This window comes from Ctenopharyngodon idella, chromosome 15, assembly GCF_019924925.1.
Source record: "Ctenopharyngodon idella isolate HZGC_01 chromosome 15, HZGC01, whole genome shotgun sequence".
Taxonomy (NCBI): Eukaryota; Metazoa; Chordata; class Actinopteri; order Cypriniformes; family Xenocyprididae; genus Ctenopharyngodon; species Ctenopharyngodon idella.
In genome coordinates this window covers 87,513-110,001 of record NC_067234.1, presented here as the reverse complement: position 1 = coordinate 110,001, position 22,489 = coordinate 87,513, and the positions used below count along the sequence as shown (strand labels likewise).

The 22,489-nt window shown below is 38.0% G+C and overlaps 1 protein-coding gene across 3 annotated transcripts; it reads right to left on the bottom strand.

The window, feature by feature from the left end:
* Window positions 1–1,843: 1,843 nt before the first annotated feature.
* On the bottom strand, window positions 1,844–15,829 carry LOC127495774 (polypyrimidine tract-binding protein 2-like). Of its 3 annotated transcripts, none has more exons than XM_051863034.1 (15): window positions 15,682–15,829; window positions 14,991–15,021; window positions 14,726–14,786; window positions 11,397–11,569; window positions 11,102–11,245; window positions 10,823–10,984; window positions 10,594–10,704; window positions 10,053–10,251; window positions 9,658–9,717; window positions 8,882–8,997; window positions 4,649–4,682; window positions 4,013–4,105; window positions 3,698–3,914; window positions 3,269–3,346; window positions 1,844–3,182 (listed from the first exon to the last, which is right to left on the bottom strand). In XM_051863034.1, exons 1-15 carry the CDS (start codon window positions 15,687–15,689, stop codon window positions 3,053–3,055), a joined length of 1,617 nt encoding a protein of 538 aa, XP_051718994.1. In that variant the 5' UTR covers window positions 15,690–15,829; the 3' UTR covers window positions 1,844–3,052. The 3 variants fall into 3 exon arrangements, with proteins under 3 accessions (XP_051718994.1, XP_051718996.1, XP_051718995.1); XM_051863036.1 differs by having other exon boundaries at window positions 14,726–14,807; window positions 15,682–15,795; XM_051863035.1 differs by lacking the exon at window positions 9,658–9,717.
* Between the last annotated feature and the right edge of the window lie 6,660 nt (window positions 15,830–22,489).

Genomic DNA, 22,489 nt, shown 5'->3' with positions numbered 1-22,489 from the left:
AGGTTCAATTAGCACATTCGAAAGAGCACATTTTTTTTACTTAAAAAATTTAAATTAGCAAATACTCCAATATGGTTGGGAGCAGTGTGGCCAACAACATTGACACCCTTGCACTTTAACTTTAACAAGTATTTATTATTACAAAAAAGTTGAAATTAACATATTCAGTCTTCTACCTTCAATACAAAATCTTCACTTTTTTCATTTTGAAGGCTTTTGAGCTAGTAAATGAAAGCAAATGGCAAAATATGGGGTGTATATAATGGGCCTCTTCAGTTCATTACAGCATTTTATCTAAACCAGCGGTTCTCTACCAGGGGGCCAGGCCTGAAGGGCGTCTTGTATGTATTTTAATTAATTAATTAATTTATTATTGTTATTATAAAATTACAAAAAATTGCTGGAAAGGCCTTTGAATACTGTGCTGGACAAAAGGGGCCTTTGAGTCAAAAAGGTTGAGAACCACTGGTGTAGACATTCCTATTTTTGGCTTAAAGGGATAGTTCACCCAAAAATGAAAATTCTATCATCATTTACTCCCCCTCAAGTTGTTCCAAATCTGTATAAATTTCTTTGTTCTGCTGTACACAAAGGAAGATATTTGGAAGAATGTTTGTAACCCCCCGACTACCATAGTATGTTTTTTTTTTTTTTTTCTACTATGGTAGTCAATAGGGGGCGAGATCTGCTTGGTTACAAACATTCTTCCAAATATCTTCCTTTGTGTTCAGCAGAACACAGAAATATATACAGCTTTGGAACAACTTGAGGGTGAGAAAGTGATGACAAAATTTTAATTTTTGGGTGAAATTAATGTGTTTTAAGAAGGCCGGTGACATTTGCCAGAAACAGTCTTATCACTCTACGTTGCAAAATCCAAAATATTCAGATTTCATGATGCTAAGAACCCAATCCTAGAGGCAACACAACCCCGTAACACTTAATCTCCTTCATGTTCGACTGTAGGAAAGGCATTGTACTCTATGAAAGAATAAAAAGAAGGCATGCTTAACAAAAAAGAAACTCTCCCAAAAGGATTCTAGCACTGCATTCTGTTAGTGTTTATACCAGTTCACAAAAATGGTGCAAGCTGCAATTTTTTGTACCTTGCGCCTCAGCTCAAATCGGTGCCAGTTGATTGGTTGTCTGGTGGAGAAAGGACAATCGCTTCAACGCACAATCAGCCATATGTTGAAAAGCTGGATACTGCAATCACCTTTTTTCCATTGAACTACATGCAAAACACAGGTATCAATCTGAAACCCAAACACTCTACTCTCACAGATACTAGATTATGAGCACGCTGATATGCAGTTTGGATATGTGAAGTCAAAAGTGGACAGAGAGATTTGGAGATAAGCATGAATAGAGAATGTCAGAGGACACATGACAACAGGTTGGCAACAAGTTACAGACTGTTACTGCAAATAAAGTTGAAGATTGCAGTTTTAGGCCTGGTTTCATAGACAGGGCTTAGATTAAGCTAGGATTAGGCCTTAGTTCAATTAGGATATTTAAGTAGCTTTCTTTAAACGTGCCTTAAAACATTACTGATGTGCATCTTGAGACAAAACAATGGCACTGACATATTTTAAGATATGTCAGTGCAAGTTTCTTTCAGTCAAAACAGCTCAAACATGCATTTTAGTCTGGGACTAGCTTAAGCCTTGTCTGTGAAACCAGGGGATGTTTTACTTCCAGGGTGTATTTACTTCCAATATTTTTTTATACTGAGACAAGTGAGTTTTTCCTCAACCATAGACAACAGTGCATCAGAGAAAATTAGCTAAGTAAGATACAGAGGACAGTAGAGGAAGAGGAAGAGACAGCAGAGAGGCAGAGGTGAATGCAGAGCGAGAAGAGTTTATTCAGCATGCTACAGGATAAAAGCACTACACCACACAGGGACCGTCGAGCACAAGCTTGGTAGAAAAATTAACTTTTAATTGTGCCACTTCTATACTGAACTTTACATTCCTAAAGATGTAAAAACTCAATTCATGTAGAAAATGTACAGAACGCCCCCCTCCCCTTTCCATAACCTAAACCACAAAAAATGTCATTTTCAATATAATCAGTGAGCGATTCTCACAAAATTACAATCACAGACAATTAAGGATCATTTATGAGTGATGTCTGTTGGAAAGTTTGATTTTTTTTCTCCATTGATAAAAATATTCCAGAGGTTGAAAAAAAACATTTGTACAATGCAGAATAAAGTAAGACTAAAGGCACATTTACTTTGGTCCCAACAGTCCCTACATTAATGTGACATCACAACATCAAACATGGTCAATCTGACACATGCAACTGCTGAGATCCATCAGCACATGCTCTGATTTTCTTCTAAAAATGGGTAACAGAATTCACTGAAGCAAAAGTGAGTGAGAAATATCAAAGCAGGTACTATACGTCACACACTATGCTCCCCACTGTCATTGTTTTGTTTACCACAGGTTTCAATCACAAAAAGTACCTTGGGTGCCTGATCAAAGAAAAAAAGAAACGCTACAACCTAAAATAAAACAAATGCACAAGATAATTTACAACTTGGAGTATATTCCATCAAATTCAATTACTTGTGTTCAGATTCAATTCAACAGACCATAAAAAAAATAGCTTTTACCTTTGAATCAAAGCAAGCCGACTAGCTTTCAAAGCTTAAAAATTGTTTTTTTAAAAATATGACAAGGTGAGGACACAAGAGCTAAATAAACTATCACTTTCAAAACCCTTCAAAACAACAAAGCAAGGTGATTGTAAAGGTTACAAATTATCACACATAATGTGCCTAAACCTCTATAATCTGTAATGACGGGAGCAAAAGGATGACGCTATTTTGCTAAGTAAGGCACATTTTTGTCAATCCATCCTAAAATAGAATAACAGCTGGCCAAACAAACAATAGCAGGAGCAGATACAGAGCGAGTGTTCCTTTAAGGGCCATTCTCATTGAAGTTTTTGATATGGTGTTAAGGAATGACTGGTAAAAATGACTTCGACTTGAGGCTCCTGGGGGCGAAAGGAAAGGTGACATAGCACCAGGGAATCCTCAGATGGTAGACTTTGAGAAAGACACTCTCAGGCGGTGACCACGGCCCATGTCGTAGTTGTGAAGGTCAATGAGTGCCTGAATCGCCTCCTCCACCGTGGACATCTGCAGCAGAGCCATTTTGCGATCTCTAGAAGGAAAAATGAACACGTTGGTCAAAGCGATGACTATGCATGAACAAAAACAGCTGAGAAATGGAATGCAGAGGGTTCTTACTGGAAAAACTTGAACGCTTTCACTGTACCGCCGGAGTTAGAGAAGAGCAGTCGTAAATCCTCCTCTGTCACATTCTCACTGGAGGGGAAACAAGCAGTTATTAGCATTTCCTCAGAGTAAATGGTAAAATGTTATTATGATGCATGAACCAATAAAAAAGGAAAACAAATTTTCCTTGGTAGCCACATTTTAATCTCAGACTTGAACTGAAACACACTTTAAGGGATTAATTGAAAAAGATGGTCAGCAGTTGGTCAAAGATTTATGATGCCAGAATAATAAAATGACAAAACCTACAGAAAAATCACCACTCCCATTCATTAGGATTGCACAAGTCTGAACAGCCGCTTAAATTGCAGTTCTTCTTATGATTTTCACTAATGTTATCAAAGTATTGTTTAGAAAGACAATGTTCTCCTGCATACTCACGGTATGTTAGAGAGATGAAGTGTAGCAGAAGGGGGGAAGATGTTCTGGAAGTTCTTAGACCCGGGCTTCTTGAAGCGATGTAGTGGAGAACTGGTGAAGTCCTTGGTTAGGCCCTGATCATCTAAACCCTCCCTAGGCAGCTGTACTGTCTGGTGCTTAGAGAGTGTCACACGAATGATCTTGCCATACATCTTCTGTCCATTCAGATGGCTCATGGCTAGATCATGAAGACACGGATGTGCGGCATGAAATAAAAACATTACATGGTGTTAATCACAAAAAAAAAAAAAAAAAAAAAACAGCGCATCAGCTTACCTAACTGGGCTTGGTTCCCATCGGACATCTGGATTAGAGCACTGTCCTTCTTATTGTAAAGGATCTTCACACGCTGCACGTCACCGTAGACACCTTCGGTTAAGCGAGAGGCAGATGGAAGAGGGAGGGAAGGAGGGGAGGAGGAGAGGAGTGAACCAGGAAGGACAAGTTAGTGCTTCAGAAGCTCCGGTTCTGACATGAAAGGTGAAGATGATGGTACAAATCTTCCAAATTATCTACACCAAAGAGTCCAAAACAGTTTTTCTAACAGACACAACATACTTTGATACGCCCTCCAAAAACAAGCTCATGTGATATGGCAAAGTTAAAATCAAAAAGCCTACATGCAAAATAATCAACCATGCATTAATATAAGCTGTACATGAAGAGAGACAGATAGAGCAAGATAGAGACAGAGGCTTCGAAAGCCAAGGAAAAACAAACCAAAAAAATAAACTATTTCATTTGAAATTTGGCATAATAGAACTAAAATTAAACTGGAAAACTAGGAAACTGTTGATACACTAGTGCCAGATTATTAACTAACCCTTAAATGATAAATGAAAGAGAAAAAACAACTGAAATGAAATTAACAATAGATAAACAAAAAGAGGTAGATTGCTAACGATAACATACCGAAGAGGGTAAACAGACTTTGGGGCGTAACCATCTTTAGAAGGAGAGAAGAGCAAGCAGCGTAAGACAGGAAGAGAGAAGAGTCGAGGTAGAGCGGAGATGAACAGATCATCCATAACGGAGGGTGGTTTCCCGTAGAATGGTGAGGTGGTCATGGAGCATGGGTCAAGGCAGTTAATTGGGGCAAGTCGGTCCGAGGAGGAACATTTGTTTTGGTTCAGGCACAAAGCATGAATGGGTGGAGGGCGGGGAGACAGGATTGCAGGAGAGAAAGGGCCAACCAATCACAGAGGAGTCAGAAAAGGAGAGGAGAAGGAAAAGGAGGGGTTGGAAGCAGCATGAGATAAAAGGAGAATAAAAATAAAAAATAAAAAACACAAAAAGAAAAAAAGTTGGAAGGGGGGACAAAAATAATATACAGGTCAGTACATAGGAAATGCAGGAGTTTGGTCAGAAAATGGCAGGGTTCTCTTTTTCTTTTGCTTCCCCCGACTATGTTTAACAGTGCCAAACGTAGTCACCCAAGACCGAACGTGGGCAGGGCACATTTACTCAGGCTAACTGCAGCACAGAAACGCTGAGAGGAGGACAAAGCATGCAGAGCAAGTGGAAGGCTTTGGTATGAGAAAGCGTTAAGAAACAATAACCAAACAAAACAGCAGCAGCCTATGGCTGTAAAAGGGAGGGGCCATGCAGCGAGTAGGCATGAAAACCACCTTGCAGAGTTATGGCATCAATAGAGAGCACGTCATGTTGAAAACTCCACAAACCCACAAGTGTTTGGGAAAACAAAAACCATGATGGGGAAATTACTGGGACACTTCAAAAAGACAGAGAAATCAAAGTGAGAGAGAGTGTGAGAGAAATGAGAGAGGCGGGTGGGGCTACCACATTTCATACCAACTTTGAATAGCTTAGAGAGAAGCAGTGGAGCATCAGGAGAGGAAGAGAGAGATACAGCTTAGAGAGAAAAGACAGTTAGATATTACTTCCAGACAGAGCGCTCGTGAAAAGGTGCGAAGGAGAAAGAGAGAGCCAGAGAGAGGGGAGAGGGGGAGAGATAAAGAGAGAGGAGAGACAGTGATCAAAATTTGCACAGAGGAGAGACTGCAGAGAGACCCTCCATTTTGACGAAAACCTTACTGAGAATGCTTTCAGTATATTTCTGCAAGTATAAATGTCACAATAGAGAAAAAAGAGCTACAGGTTTCAATTCATTACTACTCACTATCAATTCACTAATAACTGCAAATATACTGAAATAACATTGAACATAATATATGAAATACACTGAGGATGGAAATGAGACACAGGTCAATCTGATTTCATGTCAAGACAAGTTACCTGTTCAGTGTTTATAGTGTGTGACTGAATACATCATTCTGAATCTAATGCTCATTATAAAAGTGACTGAAATGACTTTGAAATCAGCTTCAAAACATCCAGCTAGAGAGCAAAGTCAACATGGGAATGTGATTACAGTGTTTTTGGGATAAAGGAAGCCTTCATGATGTATTTAATAGGGCTGGGTTTTGGCATTGACATTTTTTCATAAGGTGCACTATGACGAACACACTACAGGATCACTTAAAGGGACAGTTCACCCAAAAATGAAAATAGTTATCATTAACTCACCTTCATGTAGTTTTAATGGATGCTTTGACTCGCATATAAACACTGATCAGCGCACATACATGGAGCTCATCAAATATGTAAAACACAGAAGCTCAAGAACCAGTGAGGTATATGTGTGCTGATCAATGTTTATGTGAATAAAAGACTAAATGAATCCGTTTATCAGATCAAGGCAGGAATTCAGACTTGGATTGCACCACTCTGTTAATAGGGGTTACTTTTAAGGTCTCTTTATTAATTAATTTGATGTGTGAAAATTGACTTTCAAAAGATAAACAAAAATGAAGAGAGCAGTGGCCTGTTGCACAAAGCCAGTTTCAGTTTCTACCCAGGTAAGTTCAAGAGTAGTTTGAGCAAACTCTGGTTTTTCGGGCTCATGAAGTTGGATTGGGTTTTAGCGGGTTACATTGCAATGGTAACTTACGCTACACGGCTAACCTGCTCTGAAGCAGGTTTTATTCTGGGTTAGAGATCGCAAACCCAAACTGGACCAATCAGCTGTGAGTAAAGTGACACGTATCTGATGCAATAAAGCCACTCCCCCTGTATCTTGCTCCAAATTAAATCAGTTTATAGTGAAAACTTTTTAGAGACAAAATTTCTCAACATTTGCTGTTAATTATTCTTTATATTTATATTATATGAATTACAATTATAATTCATGACATATTCATATAATTAGGCCTATTATATTAATTGACAATATTAAACTTTGCTTTTAAATGAAAATAAATATAATACATGCATAATATAAAGCTTTTAAACAGATTAAGCTTACATGTGTTCTTTGGAGCTCTTTGTGAAACTATATTAATTATTTGGTCTATTTGTTTGATTCACATGCATTGATATAGTCAGATATTTTCTTTCAGCTGCCTTCTCAAACTTTCACTGCATCTGTGTTTATTCCTGCTTTGTAAATGCTTTTAATTTCATATTTTTCATAACGATCTCTTAATCTTCGGAAGAGACATGAATTGCGCGGCTCTCGCAAGAAGTGATTGGCTGTTTGCCGCACGTGTCACACTTTCAGGTGCCCGCGCTTTGCAAACTCTGGATTAAACCTGAGTTGACAGAGAAAGTTTATACCGAGTGTTGTGCAACAGTTGATCCTGATCTAAAACAGGTTGGATTTATCTGGATTTGTCAACCCCAAACCTACTCTGAAACTCAGAGTTTGTTCAACTCGCTTCATGCAACAGGCCACAGGGCTCTAAACTGCGACTAAACGGTCACATTTTGCGACCTTTTTTCTTGCAGGTGCAACTAGATTTTGTTAGAGGTTGTACTGGTGCCATTACCAACTTAACTAACTGATAAGCTCTGCCATTTCTGTTTGAGATTTCAGTATGTGAAACAAAACAGTAAATGAGTCAAAAGCAGAATGCCTTCAACCTACAAATGACCACATTTACCATGGATTTACTATAGTAACACTAACTGTAAACATGGTATTGCGGCAGAAATGTGGGACAATCATGACAAATTTTATTACATTATTATAAATGAAGACATGTATTGAAGTAATGGAATAAAATTAGTTTTTTGTTAACTTTTTTTTTTTGCATTTGTATTTAGACTAAATGAGTTTAGACTATTATAACAAATATATAAAGCATAGAGTTACTTTTTGCTTTTACCTGTGGTTATGATCTACAAATGTATGATACTATGGAAGACTAATTTTAATCAGAGTTCTAACCCGGTCAGAATATTTCGATTTTACCCTATAAAAATGAGGTTACAATTTTTACAGATGTTAATATTTTTGCTAATGAAAATAAACTTCCACACCTCAAGCTAAAGCTACTGTCAAATGTGCATTTACAAGGAACAAAGCATGATGCTACCAAATCAGGTGCTGGTGCCACCATCTATAGAACTTGGTGGCACTGGTGCTACTGCTCTCAAATGTTAATCTAGGGTCCTGAGAGAGAATATTAAATGTGTCTTCATATGTGTTCTGAAAATGAACAAAAGTCTTATGGGTTCAGAATGTAAACTATCCCTTTAATTTTCACATTTGTCTATTTTGCAATATTTGGGCCATTACAGGTTAATAAAAGTGAATATAATGCAACATTATGTTGCAAGATTTGGAAGGAGTATATTAAAACTCTGAAAGCACATATTTGTGGGGCAGCTGTTGATGTAACGTTTTTTTCACTTATGCGCTGAAAATAAGCATGCACTGAAAGTATCTTGGGGTTTTAAGAACTGATATCAGATCTTTCAATTGATAAATAAGATTATAATATGAAAAATCTGTATTTCCACCCAGCCCTAGTAGAAAAATATTTTCAAATTAACAAATTTTGAAAATGCTTATGACATCACTAAGAATCCCACTTTTTTTTTTTATGATGTAATCTTGCAACACAGCAACGTTTTAATTGTGTTAACACTGCTCTGCTGCTAAATGTCATGAAGGTGATGTTGAGGCCCCTTGAACTAAAAAATGATCTTAAACAGATGAGAACTGAACATATACAACCTGAGACATAAAGTGTATTGGTGACCTGATTGACACAATGAGAAGACTGTGAACAGAGAAAGTAGGGATATGTTTGTGTGTGTGTTTTGTGGAGGTGTACTGACCTCATCGTTGAGGTTGCTGACCAAGAGCACTCCGCCAGGTCCCGAATGTCCGGACAGCGCTACCCTCCCTGCAGCTGCCGCCGCCGCCGCCGCCGCACTCAGAGGGCTGATGGCCCCTACAGAGAGAAAGAAAAAGAGAGGAAGGACCATGTCAGCCCACATAACCAGGAAGAGCCGACGGCTCAGCATCTCAGCCAGATCTGCCCTATGGCCATGCATTCTAACTGTCTGCACCCAACACACCAAGCACATCTAGTTATCCAGCCAACACCACCACACACCTCGGGCAAACCCACATCCCAGAGTCAATATCTGCCGCTAGGCAGATCGCTATCTGAACCGATTTCACACAGACTGGCGCTCTGGAGCAATATCCGAAAACGAAATTGCTTTTTGGGCCCCTTCTGCTTGCTGTAGTTAGCCGCTCAATAGGCCGCTCTGCTTTAGCTAAAGGGAACTTGTGTTTGGCAGTTTGGATTGCCAGTCTGTCTGAAATACGGGTCCCTAATTAGTGTGTGTCAATCTATTACGTCAGGCCCATAATGCAGAATGGAAGGGCTTATTGTTGCAGCTTCAGATTTATGCTTTGACAAATAGCGACACTGTTTATGAATCTTGCATGTCAAGTCAGGACAAATGGTTGGGGTGGTTTCAACATGAAAGCCCTGCCAATTCTGACAGCACTGGAAAAGTCCCTGTCCTTCAGAGGGAAGAGCGCATTCAAGTAGGGTTAGAAAATCAAAAGGAAAAAGGAAAGTAAATGGAAGCATAGGTACCTAGAGAAGATGGAAACCCTCCACCACTAGAGTAGGAAGTTACCATTCCAGAGGGAGTACCTAAGGAGAACGTGTACAGTCAAAGTCTTACGGGATCAAACACAGACTGGGGGCCGTGGAAGCGGCAAAAACGTAAAGCAACGTGTTTGAATGGCACATCAATTAGACGGGATTGCATTTCAGGCACCATTGACCCATTTTCCACAAAGAACTAGAAATCTCTCATGAATCACAATAGAGGGGAAGCATTCACACCTCTACCCTGCTCTGAAACTAAAGCTATGCAGACAGGAGATGATGATGCATGTCAGAGAATGACAGGGAAGATGGGTCTTAAAGGTGTGATTGAACAATGTTTGCGTCAGTGGCACACATGAGAGCGTTTTCTAACATACCGAGCAGGGAGGTGGAATCTTTGCTGAGAGCGGCGGCCACAGAGGGGTCCACGGGTGGTTGGCCATCTCCTGCGGGCAGCTCGGGCCGGGTATAATCCCGGCTTTTGTCGTTGTTGTATTTTACGTTCAGGTTGACCAGCTTGGAGAAGTCAATGCGCAAAGTGCAGCAAGAGTTGTATATGTTCTGGCCATCCAAAGACTTTAATGAAAGAAAGCGAACAAGAGAGATGGAGGATGAGAGCAAGACAGTGCACCACGTTTGTTATTCTATGACAAGGGTGAAAAAGGATAAGAATAATTACATCCAGCGCATAATGTAGGGCCCTGGCTGAAAGTAATAAAAACGCTCCTCTACAAGTAATGACAACTGCAGTCATTTCATCACATAAATGAAAGAAAGGTACTAAACCAACATATGACTGGATCATAATTTGCCTGTGGCCATAACCGTTACATTAAAAATCTCATAACAGTGCTTTGGCACATCATTACACATTTATGGAGTTTGCGGTGGTTTCAATCCTCCTCTTCGTCCACTCACCAGTTTGGCCTGCTGGGCATTTACTGGGTCACTGAACTGCAGAAGAGCCTGGAACTGATTATTTTTGGTGAATGTGATTATCTTCATGACGGTCCCAAACTTGGAGAAAATCTAAGAGAGATCAGTGCAAAGTCGTGTTAATTCGGAGGCATGAGAGTGTAAAAATACATTTGGCTTGTTTTTTTTAACTGCAGTTTATTCCAGATGGATGCCTGCTGTGGGCAGTGACCTGTTGGAGGACGTCCAGGGTGACTGGGTAGAACATGTTGTCGATGATTATTCGCAGTACTGGGCTGGGGGCAGGTGTTAACACACTCTCACCGGCCGTGTCCGAGCTTGGAGAGCCGCCCTCCTGGACCGCAGACACCGCCTGCAGCACGGCCTGAGCTCGCTTCAGAAGGAAAGCAAAGGGAACAGTTTAGGACTGGAGTAATGCCAGTTATACACTTCCGTTGCTGCTATATTTTAGCTATGAAACATTAAAACGAGGAGGAGTGTGATTTCTAACCTGGTTGAGCGCACTGTCAGTCTTGAGCTCTTTGTGGTTGGAGTACTGAATGAACACTGGGACATTACGCACTTGAGGTGTAACAGCTGTGTAGTAGTTCACCATGGTAACAGCTGCTTCCTCTGTTCCCAGCTCCAAAAATGCCTAATTGTGTGAAAGTGTGAGCAAAAACTTTGTTCATTCAATTTGAAAAGAGTTTCTAACAAGCCATTTTAAGCATTAAAATGAATTTCAGAAGATCTATCTCAACAGGCACTGGGTTTAATGTTCCTCACCACCACCACTAAACACATACCTGATTTTTGCCTTTAAGCATCAGGATATTAGTGACCTTTCCAAAGGGCAAGCCCAGTGCGATGACCTCAGTCTCGGAAACCTCATTGGGGAGTTTCCGAATATGAATGACTCTAGACGGTGGGCTATCCATGCTGTCCTCCACCCTCAGTTTTTTACTGTCACCTCCATTAGCTGTCAAATAAATCAGAAATACAGCTGTATTCCAAAAGCTGGCTTTTATTTGGTTTTATCAGAATTTAATAAAAAAGACCATTTGAACTATTTATTATTTGCCAATAACTGGGGAAATTATCAAAAATAGAGAATTTGAGCTTGTTTTATTCGCGATCATCTGCTGTAAGCAACAATATGACATTTTCCACATTCTGTTTATATTTCATAAATAAGTGAAAATTTGGTAAAATTGTCACATCTGTTTATGATTTAAAGTCCATTGACACAGGAAGTGTCCTTGTATTCTGCTTGCACTCTTTTTAATTGGTCTATGTATGTGTGTCAGTTAAATGCTAATGGTAATTTTGCTACACCTTGCTGTTTTTCAGCATCTCACACCATGAGCATCAAGTTTTGAAGACAGCATGTCAAGTGAAAAGTAGTTTTAGAAGTACTGCAATGTATTTCACATTCATCTTAAGTTCTTGTTGTGTTCATTTCTTTGCACTCCATCTAATAATTTGTAATAGAAATTACATGAACTCTACTGAATTTATTGGGTTGTTTCAAATATTAAACATTACAAGATTACAAAACTTGCAACTAATAATATAGAATACTACAATAATTTACTTGTGTAATTTTTTTCAACCCATCAACATTCCTAATGGAGTTGGCCACTGCTGAAACAGCCTCTGCCACTCTTTCCCATGCACGCCGCTTACATTGGGCCATGATACAGTTATCCAACCTCCCAAGAGCCACGTTTCCACTGCCGGGCCAAAAGCGAGCATTCAAGTACATGCCAGGGCCAGTCACATTTCCACTGTCACTTCCGGGGCTCGAATGTGCCTCCTCGGGGCCAATGGCAAGGGGTTTTTGGCCCGCCGAATACCTTGGTCCAAAGCAGGCCAACTGGGGCTTGAGGAGTGGTTATGGACAAAGTCGGAGTTTGTTTTCATATCAGGCTACCAAGCTAACCTCAACATTTAAGATATTTTAAACAATTTTCAGCTCAAAACATACTTTCAGACACCAGCGAGTGTTTGAAAAAAAACTTCAAGTGAGTAGTATAATGGCCATGCCAGTAGAAAGGGTTAAAACATAAAGTACAATTTTCAGTTATCAGCAGATCAAGATGAAATCTGCAGATTTTTTTTTTTTTTTTTCACACTGTAAAAAAAATGAGTGATTTTAACATTAAAAGACTCTAAAAATGCTATGGTGAAAAAAAGTAAATTGGTTTACAGAAAGTTTCCGTACTATATACGGTGAATAACTGTAATAGATCTAACGGTACTGTTAAAATACCGTTAAATTTACAGTTTTTGGAAGTGAAAAACAACAAGTCACTGTATAATTTACAATGAAAAACCATAAATTGACATTCCCACAATTCCCTCCTTGACACTTCACATTTGATGTATTTTCGTTGAAATAACTCTGTTTCTTCTTAGTTTTTTCCTAATCAGTTATGTACATTAAGGTTTTATGTTACATCTAATGTTGTTAAATTAATGTTTATTGCATTTTTAAAATTTCATGTGTTACCATGATGGTGTTTAGTGTTTGTGTGAATGACACTGTGTGCACCTTCTAAATATTAGTATTGTTCTTCTCAGCTTGTGGAAAAGCTGCTTGTGATGAGCTTTGATTCATCATGTGACTCATCACCACTGTGTTTGGTGGTTGTCAGTGTATTACAAAAAGGTACAAAATAGATATTAGTACTTCAACAGGTTGGTAAATAGGCCTGTCACGATAACTACTTTTTGTTGTGCGATATATTGCCCCAGAAATAATTGCGATATGCGATATTATTGTCATTTTAAGACCATTTTATGCCACTGAATATATAATCATAATATAACAGCATAATGAAAGTAGGCCTACACACTTTCAAATGACAATGAACTTAACTCTTAAGAATATTTAGATACTGGAATTGAAGCGTCAAAAAAATAATGTTGAATAAATAATAAATAAACCTTTGCTAACAAAAACGGCAAAATAACAAGCAGAAAAAAACACTTGCAAATGCACAAAAGGCACTTATATAGAGATGTTCCATTTACAGGTTTTTCCCTGACCTTATTTTCTCAGTAAAGTAAGGGTGCACGCTATTGTCAGATGTCCATATAAACAAAGACACAGATTTAGCAGTCAGATATGGCCTGTTGAGGTCTGTTTGAAAAACTTCTTTTAATTTGAGCACTGCGTTTTAGTGCCGCATCATGCACGAGATGCTGCGAAAGATGCAAACAAACATGGAAAAAATGGCACAGTGGAATGCAAAAAACGCGTTCTCTATGAAAACGAACTAGACACTCGCGACTGCCGCGTCCTGTGTGAAACTAGCTGTGAATTTTTTTGTACAGAGAGTAAAATAAACAGTTATGAACCATTATTCTTACACAGTTTTGAACTGTACAATAGACAATAAACTAAGTGCTGTCCCGTAAAACCTAAAACGTTGCTACCGTATTTTTTACGGTAAATTTCTGGCAACCACAGGTGCTGGTTTTTTACCGTACATTTTTTTGGGATTTTTTTTAAAGTGCACATTTCCAGTGCTGAAAAGAACTAAAAAAAAAAAATAGTAGAATTCTGCAGAATAGATTTAGATGTAATTTGTTTATAAAACACTTAAACACCCCGTGACCTTATTACATTAGTATGACTGCACCACCGCATCTGAGTGTTGCTGCATCTATGTGTTGCTAAATGTTTGCTGAAGAACTATATTATTTGGTGGAATTATTATTTGTTATCAATAAATCATAACATTTTTGTTGCTGTGTGTATATTTTACGAAACCTTGCCAAGTATATGTAAACATTTTATAAAAACATTTTATAAAAGCCCCATAGTTTACACTAATTTTAGAACAGATTAGGGGAGTTTAGTTGTTCTAAAATAGCTGTAAACCACAGCTTCTTGGGGCTTATTGCTTTAAAATGGCACTACGTTCTAGACACATAAGTAATCTGGGTGTGTAGATCTTTGTGAATGAGGGGTGTCTCAAATCTGTGGCGCTTTACTAATCTGAATCCCATATAGACCTAGTTTTCGGTAATCAATTTCACACACAAAAAAATCTGTATTGACACATCTTTAAAAACCAGCCAAACTTTGCCTTTTTTACACAATAGCTGATGTCCATATTTCTCTTACCAGTGACTGATGAGTTTGGACTGTTGTACAGACTGCCAGACAGCAATTCATCTGAGCTTCTCTAGAAAGACACAGATGTACACTGCAAATTCAGTAAATCATTCAAATGATTAAAATGTAGTATTAACTCATATAGCTCTTATTTGTATCCATTATTTACATTACAGATAAATCAAAGATAATATGGACATCTGCGGGTGTACTCTCTCAGATTTGTTTTGATACATTTTGTAAAATTAAGACAAGAAAGGCAAAACCCGCTTACCTTCACACCAACTGCAACATCACTTGCAATGCTGAAAGGAGAAAACAGAAAAATGACGATAAATTTTGGGCCTTTCTATCTGTTACAGTTTCACTAAAACACATACACATCGATGCCACACCTGAACACATAATGCCATCGGTACACTAGTTTCTCAATTACAAATATTACAGTACAATAGTACAGCAAAACAATGTAATGCGGACAGTACTATTGTCATAAAGTTATATTATAATAAGCCTCCCACAAAATTAATTGTGCGTAATAAAGTAATATTCAGTAACAACAAATTTATATTCAGCTCGCGGATGGAGCGAGTGACCGTTACATTCAAACAAAGGGAATCGGACGCGCCCGCACGCGCAACAGCAGTACCGTTAGCCGCGGAGCTAAAATACATAACATGTACCTGTTGTACATATAACACGAAACACTTTATATATTGATACTAAATCACCCAGAATGTTGTTATTTGATTTTCTGTGCATAAATATTGCATCTTTTAGCGGTCAAATATGATCTATGGAGCTAGCGCGCATTTGTTATTATTAGCCAATGTTGGCTGATGCATCACCGGTCTGCGTGAGCGGCCTTGTCAGAACGCTAAAGATTGCGACTAACCGCTTCAAATGATCTTGAGATACTCTCAAATGGCATATTTTCACTTATTCTGTAAACAACGCAGTCTTACCCGTCCATTGCAGGGAAAACGTTCTTCACGGTGTGATACTGATCGCAGAAGCAGAGGAGCCTTCGACACACGCGCGGAACTATGCAAAATGGAGGAGAGGCTGTTATTCACGGAGTCACCCGAGCACAGCCGAGACACCGCCGAACCGAAGAGCAGACTCTCACAGCGATCTGGATTACTTTAAAAGTTCATCATTAAAAAACAACAACAAGAAAAAGAGAAATAAATAATCATTATAGTTTTTGCAGCACAGACAGCACTGTCATCATTATCTGGGGCTCCCATACTTATGAAATACCTGGAAATATTACATAGTAGCCTAATTATCAGAATTTTGATTTCCAGGCTTTGAAAAATCATGGAAATCTAAAAAAATGTCATTAACATTTCTTTAGTGAATGTACATTTCACTGGTTATACTTTGGTACACATAGGCCTAATTATAATATTAATAAAACGGTTTATCTCTTAATTCCAAAAAAATCCTATACCCAGCAACCCCTCCCTATAAACTGATATTAAAAATACTGCAGAAACCATGAAAAGGGCACCTACATTCATGGTCAAAAGGTTGGGAACCTCGATTATCATGTTGCAGAACTAAGATGACAATGTCTTTATGCAAGACTTTGTAGTTTTGATAGATTATTTTAAGCCCATTCTTATTTTTGTCATCAGTAATGTACATTATATGTTTACCAGAACATTTTAAGGTAAACAAGCAGTTCAGTTAGTAATTTATCCCATAATACTGGAAACATTGTCACCGTATTGTTTGCAGTGAAACAGCAGCCATTTGTTGTTGTTGTTACTGTAAATTTAACAGGATTTTTTTTTTTTTTTACAGTGTGCACGTCTTTGGAATGAAAACTAATGTTTATGCAAATGGACACTTCTATGGCAATAATATGAAATATTAAAATAAGTGAAACAAGCGTGAAAACCGCGGTGCTCAAAAATCAACTTTCACGACCCTTTGTGTTTTGCTCAACAGTAGCAGCTCAGTGACCCTTTAAACGATGTTGCAGATTGCCGTAAGATCATCACACTTCACTGTTCTGAGAGCCCACAGGGAAAATGCAATCATTCGCTGGACGGAGGGGGCCAGCCGGCTTCAACTGACCACCGATGAAAAGATGTTTACTACACATTTCTGCACCAAATGTAACAGCTTGGCCTGAGCATCATTATATACCCTGTATTGATTTCCAATAGCCAGCACATGTGACTGTTGCCTCTGGGGTCTTGGTCACCAAGTGAATTGGGAGCTTGCAGTCCTTTGTCACTGAATCAGATTATTGATGAGAGAAGTGGGCCTTCTGGCTATAGTGTTTCATATAACCTTTACCTAACCCTCCTCTGCTTGTCCAACACCAGTTTGGGCGTCTGTGGAAAACTGCCAGTCCTTGCGGGTGTCCACTATTTCTGTGAACCTTGCAGAAACTAAGCAGAGCTAATGCTATTGTTAAGAGGTCACAGTGTGAATATACATGACTCTGTGGTTACCGTAAGGTTTGCTGCAGGGCTCGATCTGCCATGGTTACCTGATATAGCGTTTCCTTAATTATTCAAACAGCGCTGTGCATCTCATTTAGCTTGAACTCAGGTGAACTGTTCAATATGGTGAACCCGCTGACCCCTCTGTAATCACTACAATCTGTTTGCCTCTGTTGATTAAAGCCTTTTACAACATTCTCAGAAGGCCTCAGATGGACCCAGAGGACTGGGAAGGGTAATAACGACACAAACAGGACCATAAACAGGACCATTTTCAGGTCTTTTTGTGTAACGGTCCCTTTTGTCGATATTCATTTCATAAAGAATGCTTTTTACCCTCTCTAAATAGTATATATTTTTTGACCGTGACCTTGAATCCAACTTCCTTTTGTAATTTAACTTATTTCTCCCTGTATTCTTATTTGGATCAGTCTGCCCATGCTTGTAATTCAAACCCACAGTTTTAAATTTCAATTGGTTAGTCTTATTATTAGTGCATCAGCTTTGTGAAAGCATTCCAAATGTGTATAAAGCATATTTTCTGTTCTTATATGAACAAAATTGTGCAGTTAGTCTAAAAATGAACACAAAAAGAACACAAAAGATTTTTTTTTTTTTACAAAACTACTTAGACCTTAGTCAGGTTAGCACCATTTTCAATGAAAGGAATGTGAATGAAGCTGTAAGGGATACAAGTACAGTGTGTTCATTGTACTATAATGGATTGTACTATAATTTAACAACATGCCAGTTATTCAGCTGATGACACATCTTTCCAAAAACCTTTCTGAAGAGAAACGCTCCATAAAACGGTTTTAAAAATGGTGAGTTGTGAATGCCATTGAAAAGACTATAAGACTGTGTAAGGTCTGTTGGAACACATAGACTTACATTTTACAAAAAACTAAGACATTTTTGAAATATAATTTTTTATGTTCTATAGATGGAAGAAAGTCATACAGGTTTGGAACAACATGAGAGTGAGTATTCATCAGATCATTTGAATTAGCTTTTATTTTTATCACTTTTCATTTTAATTTTAGTTATTTTTTATGTGCCTTTGTCATTTTTATTAGTTTTTTAATAAAGCAATAAGCCCCAAGAAGCCGTGGTTTACAGTGAATTTATAACAGCTAAGGGGCGTTGTTAGGCACGATGTAGAGTGTATGTATCAATGCAACTTTCATGTAGTAAAAATATTACAAGTCTTCCTTCCGCTGGAAAAAATAGTCCCCGATCATGAACAGCAAGCGAAGTTACATTTAATATGCCATTAAATAGCGGCAAATATTGTCTTTATGAGCGAGGCACTCAGTCGCAAAGACTTTTATATTGAAACTTGTTGTGAACACGGAAGAAGACACAAATGACAAAGGCTTTGACTAGCGCTGTCGGTGTCAGCAGGGCACGGGAAAACCTATTAAATGTTAAAAGGACAAGATCGCAGCGGACATTCAAATTTTTATTATGAACATAGGACTGACCTGAAGAAAAATGCTAAATTTGAATGCAGGTAATATACTCAGTCACTCGATATCTCTCTCACAATACTCTTCTACGTAATGCAGTAAGCTTAAATGAACAAAATCAATAGAGAACAAACATATGTTTTTACGTTGCTAAGAGTGGTTGCTAAGACAGACGCAGCAACATACACACTCAGTAGCGCAGCAATACTTATGTAATGCGGTCAGCTGTATGTTTCGTGAATTTTACAATGGCTACGAATGAGGCTCAACCAGTCAGAATCAAGGGCCGGAACTATCCGTTTATAATATATATTTCTATATCTTTAGGTCATTTTTATTTCAGTTTTAGTCATTTTAGGCCTACAGTTTCACAGACAGGGCTTAGATTAAGCCAGAATTAGGCCTTAGTTAAATTAGGACATTTTAGAAGCTTTTATAATGCCTTAGAAACAAAAACATTACTGGTGCGCATCTTGAGACAAAATTAAGATAAGTGTAAGTTGCTTTCAGTTAAGATAGCTCAAACATGCATTTTAGTCTGGGACTAGGCATAAACCTTATCTGTGAAACCAGGGGTTAGTACTTCAACTTATTAATTTCAATAAGTTGGCAAGGCAACATTTCTAATTTTCAAGTTCAAAATGATTTTTAATAGTTTTAGTTAACAAAAACACTGGTAAATGATGACATTAGTAATGAAGAACTTAGTACTCTACTATTCAATTTGTGATTACTTTTCACTTCTGAATCAAATTATATCAAGTCTGGAAATTACTTATAGATGTTAATTAAAGATCTCATTAGAATGCTCAATAAAGGCTTAATAGTTCCCTTTAAAGATTAAGTTAGATTATGTGCCGTCATTCTGCTGTGGCCCATATTGAATAGGTTCTCTCAATGCTGGTTAAATTAATCAATTCTTTATTCCAATTAGATGCTCCAACGTCTTTTTGTTCTCTTACTCTTTGTTGTCTTTGTTTCTGTGGTGTAGTATTATGCCGCTTTATTGTTCTTCTGTGTGACCTCGAAGAAAATTACCCAACAACAGAGGTCTATCACCAGCACTGTGCTGAAAAATACACAGATGTTTATGGTCAATTCTTTTGATATGGACAGTCCCCTCTATTGTAAGAAAACATCAGTTGATGTGAAAAAAGAAAGTGCCATTATCAGGTGAATAGCCAGATATTACACTCACAGTCTTGTTGAGCCGAGTGGCCTTTGGGAGTGACGGCTTGTGATTTCAGACGTGTCTGTTGAAATGTCAGGGCACTTCACATTTCCGCCCTGCTTCCTTCAGCAGGCCACCACCTCATCTTGCAGACAGGACAGTAGTGTTCAGATTTCCTCCGCTGGCCTGCCATGCACTGTTCTGCTATAATGGGCTGTGTCCACTGGGCTTCTGACCCTGCGTGATGGATGAGGTTTAACATACAGTAGAAGACCGCAGATGAGTTTTTCTCTTTTTTTTCAGGCACAAGACAAATACCTTGAGGTAATTGACATAATATTTCTATATCCTCAGACAAGTGAAGAGAAAGGGAGGTGCTTAATGTTTGTATGGTTTGCTGTGCTCACTTACAAATGGAAGTAATTCTTGAGCTGTAATTGCTATAGTCTAATGAAATCCTGCTGCACTTCCAGAAATCAATTCAATGTTCTAAGATGTTTTAGTCTAAAAGCTGTAGCTCAAACAGTATTGAACTAGCAAAACTATGTCATGGGCATTTACAATAATGTTTAAAGGATTTCGTTTTTTGAAAGAAATTAACTCTATTATTCAGCAAGGATTGATTAAATTGATCAAAAGTGAGAGTAAGTACTTTTACACTGTTTCTATTTGTTTTAAACTTTCTATTCGTCAAAGAATCCTTGAAATGTAACAGTTTCCACAAAAATTTAAGCAGCACAACTGTTTATTGATAATAGAGTACCTCAGAGATTACATGTTTTTGTAGGCCAACCCGGAAGTTAGCGGCGCATGGGTTCCCTCGATCGAAAGCCTATGCATTTTTCCCATAGACTTTTGGAAAATCGCAAAAAATAAGCTCTGTGTTTAACAAAGGGTTATGACACTTACACGTTTTGTCTATCATGATAATCTTTACAAGTTAACACAACATTTATACATTTTGAAGCCTAAATAAAGTCGTCAGCTATAAAAAGCTAACAGTAGGTTATAAACGGACTACAGCACACCATGGTCGCGGATCAATGTCACCACCACCAAGCTTCCTCAAACTTTATTTAGAAAACAACTTTATTTAAAAACATGCTCACTGATTATGATCTGCGCTGTGTATGAATACTTATCCAGTTTTTCATGAGAAATCCTGTTTGTCATGATGACGTCTAAAGTCCCCGCCAAAGGAAGTAGTCCCTTTTAGCAATTTGTTAGCAACCGCCATTTTTAAGACACAATAAAGGTTTAAAAATCACAAGCGGGTTATAACTGGTGTGTTTTATGTCATAGATCAAAACATGAAAATATTTAGAGGTTTTGTTAACCACAGACCTTATTTCAGGCGATTTAGCAAAAACCCATTCAAAAAACCCATACACTTGAGGGCGATGGAACCGGAAGTCCTAAAATGCTAACTTGCTTCCGGGTTTTGCATACAAAAACACATCATCCCTGAGGTTCTCTATAATAAGAAATGTTTTTCGAGCAGCAAATCAGCACATCAGGGGTTGTTTACACGACACCGTTTTCAGCTAAAAACGAAAACCTTTTATGCGTTTTGGCCGTTCATTTACACGACAACGGCGTTTTGTGGCCTGAAAACGCTAACTTTTGAAAATGGGTTTCAAAGTGCACATTTTTGAAAACGCAACCGTTGTCACCTCTGTGTAAACTGCAAAAACGCGAATCTGTGAAAACGGTGATGTCGTGCAAATGCGCATTATGTGTTTAGTCTATCTACCTTGTTCTTCAACGCAGAAATAAGGTGTTTTCTGTGAATGTGCGAGACTTCCGATTTATTAGCCGCTATAGGGAAATAATGAGAAGAATATCAAAGTGCAGTAAACTGTAAAAATAAGGTGGATTGGCATGCGCGAGGCAAGTGCTATGTAAGAATGGGTATGTGCGCAGGCGCGTAGTCTTTCTTCACAAAGTAACATCGCCAAGTAATACTTGCCTTTTAAACTGTAATCGTATTTCACAATATTATTGTTTTACTGTATTTTTGATCAAATAAATGCATCGATGAGCATAAGAGACTACTTTTGTCCATACAATGTTAATAAAACCTGTTTTAACCCCAACATTTTTCAAAATATCTTCTTTTGTGTTCTGTAGAAGAAAGAATGTCATACAGCTCTGGAACAACATGAGTAAAATAGTTTTCTTTTTTGGATGAACTGTCCTTTAAATGGAAATGTAAAAGCATCTACCAAATGCATAAATATAGGTTTGAAATATTTGAGAATTTAAGTTTTAAGTTCACATCACATCAGATTTACACAATAAATATGCACAATATACACAATAAATAATATTAAATGTGATATTTTAAACAAAACACGCACAAAGTCAGAAAAAGTTTAAGACATCTCACCAAATTCAAAGTAAAAAAGAGAATCCCGTATAGATCTCTTTCCAGCTACTGAATGCTCAGAAATATGAAAATATCAGAACCATTTATCTGTGAAGCCCCACACACTGTCATATCATCACGACAGATAATAATTTATATGACAGATGTCTATTAAAAATACATTTTAAATCACCAAAGTTTGCTTTTTTTGGTTTATAAATATAGTCCAGGTTATGTTAACCGTGTCTTTGTGGCCTCCGCACAAATGACAAAATGATGGATTTTAACGTGTTCCACACTTTC

Bases quoted from the DNA above. Each gene is read 5' to 3' on its own strand.
- LOC127495774 (XM_051863034.1), bottom strand. The intron at 11,246-11,396 runs GTATGTGTTTAG...TCACACAATTAG, and splicing joins TGCTTAAAGGCAAAAATCAG to GCATTTTTGGAGCTGGGAAC. The intron at 3,915-4,012 runs GTAAGCTGATGC...TTCATGATCTAG, and splicing joins TGGGAACCAAGCCCAGTTAG to CCATGAGCCATCTGAATGGA.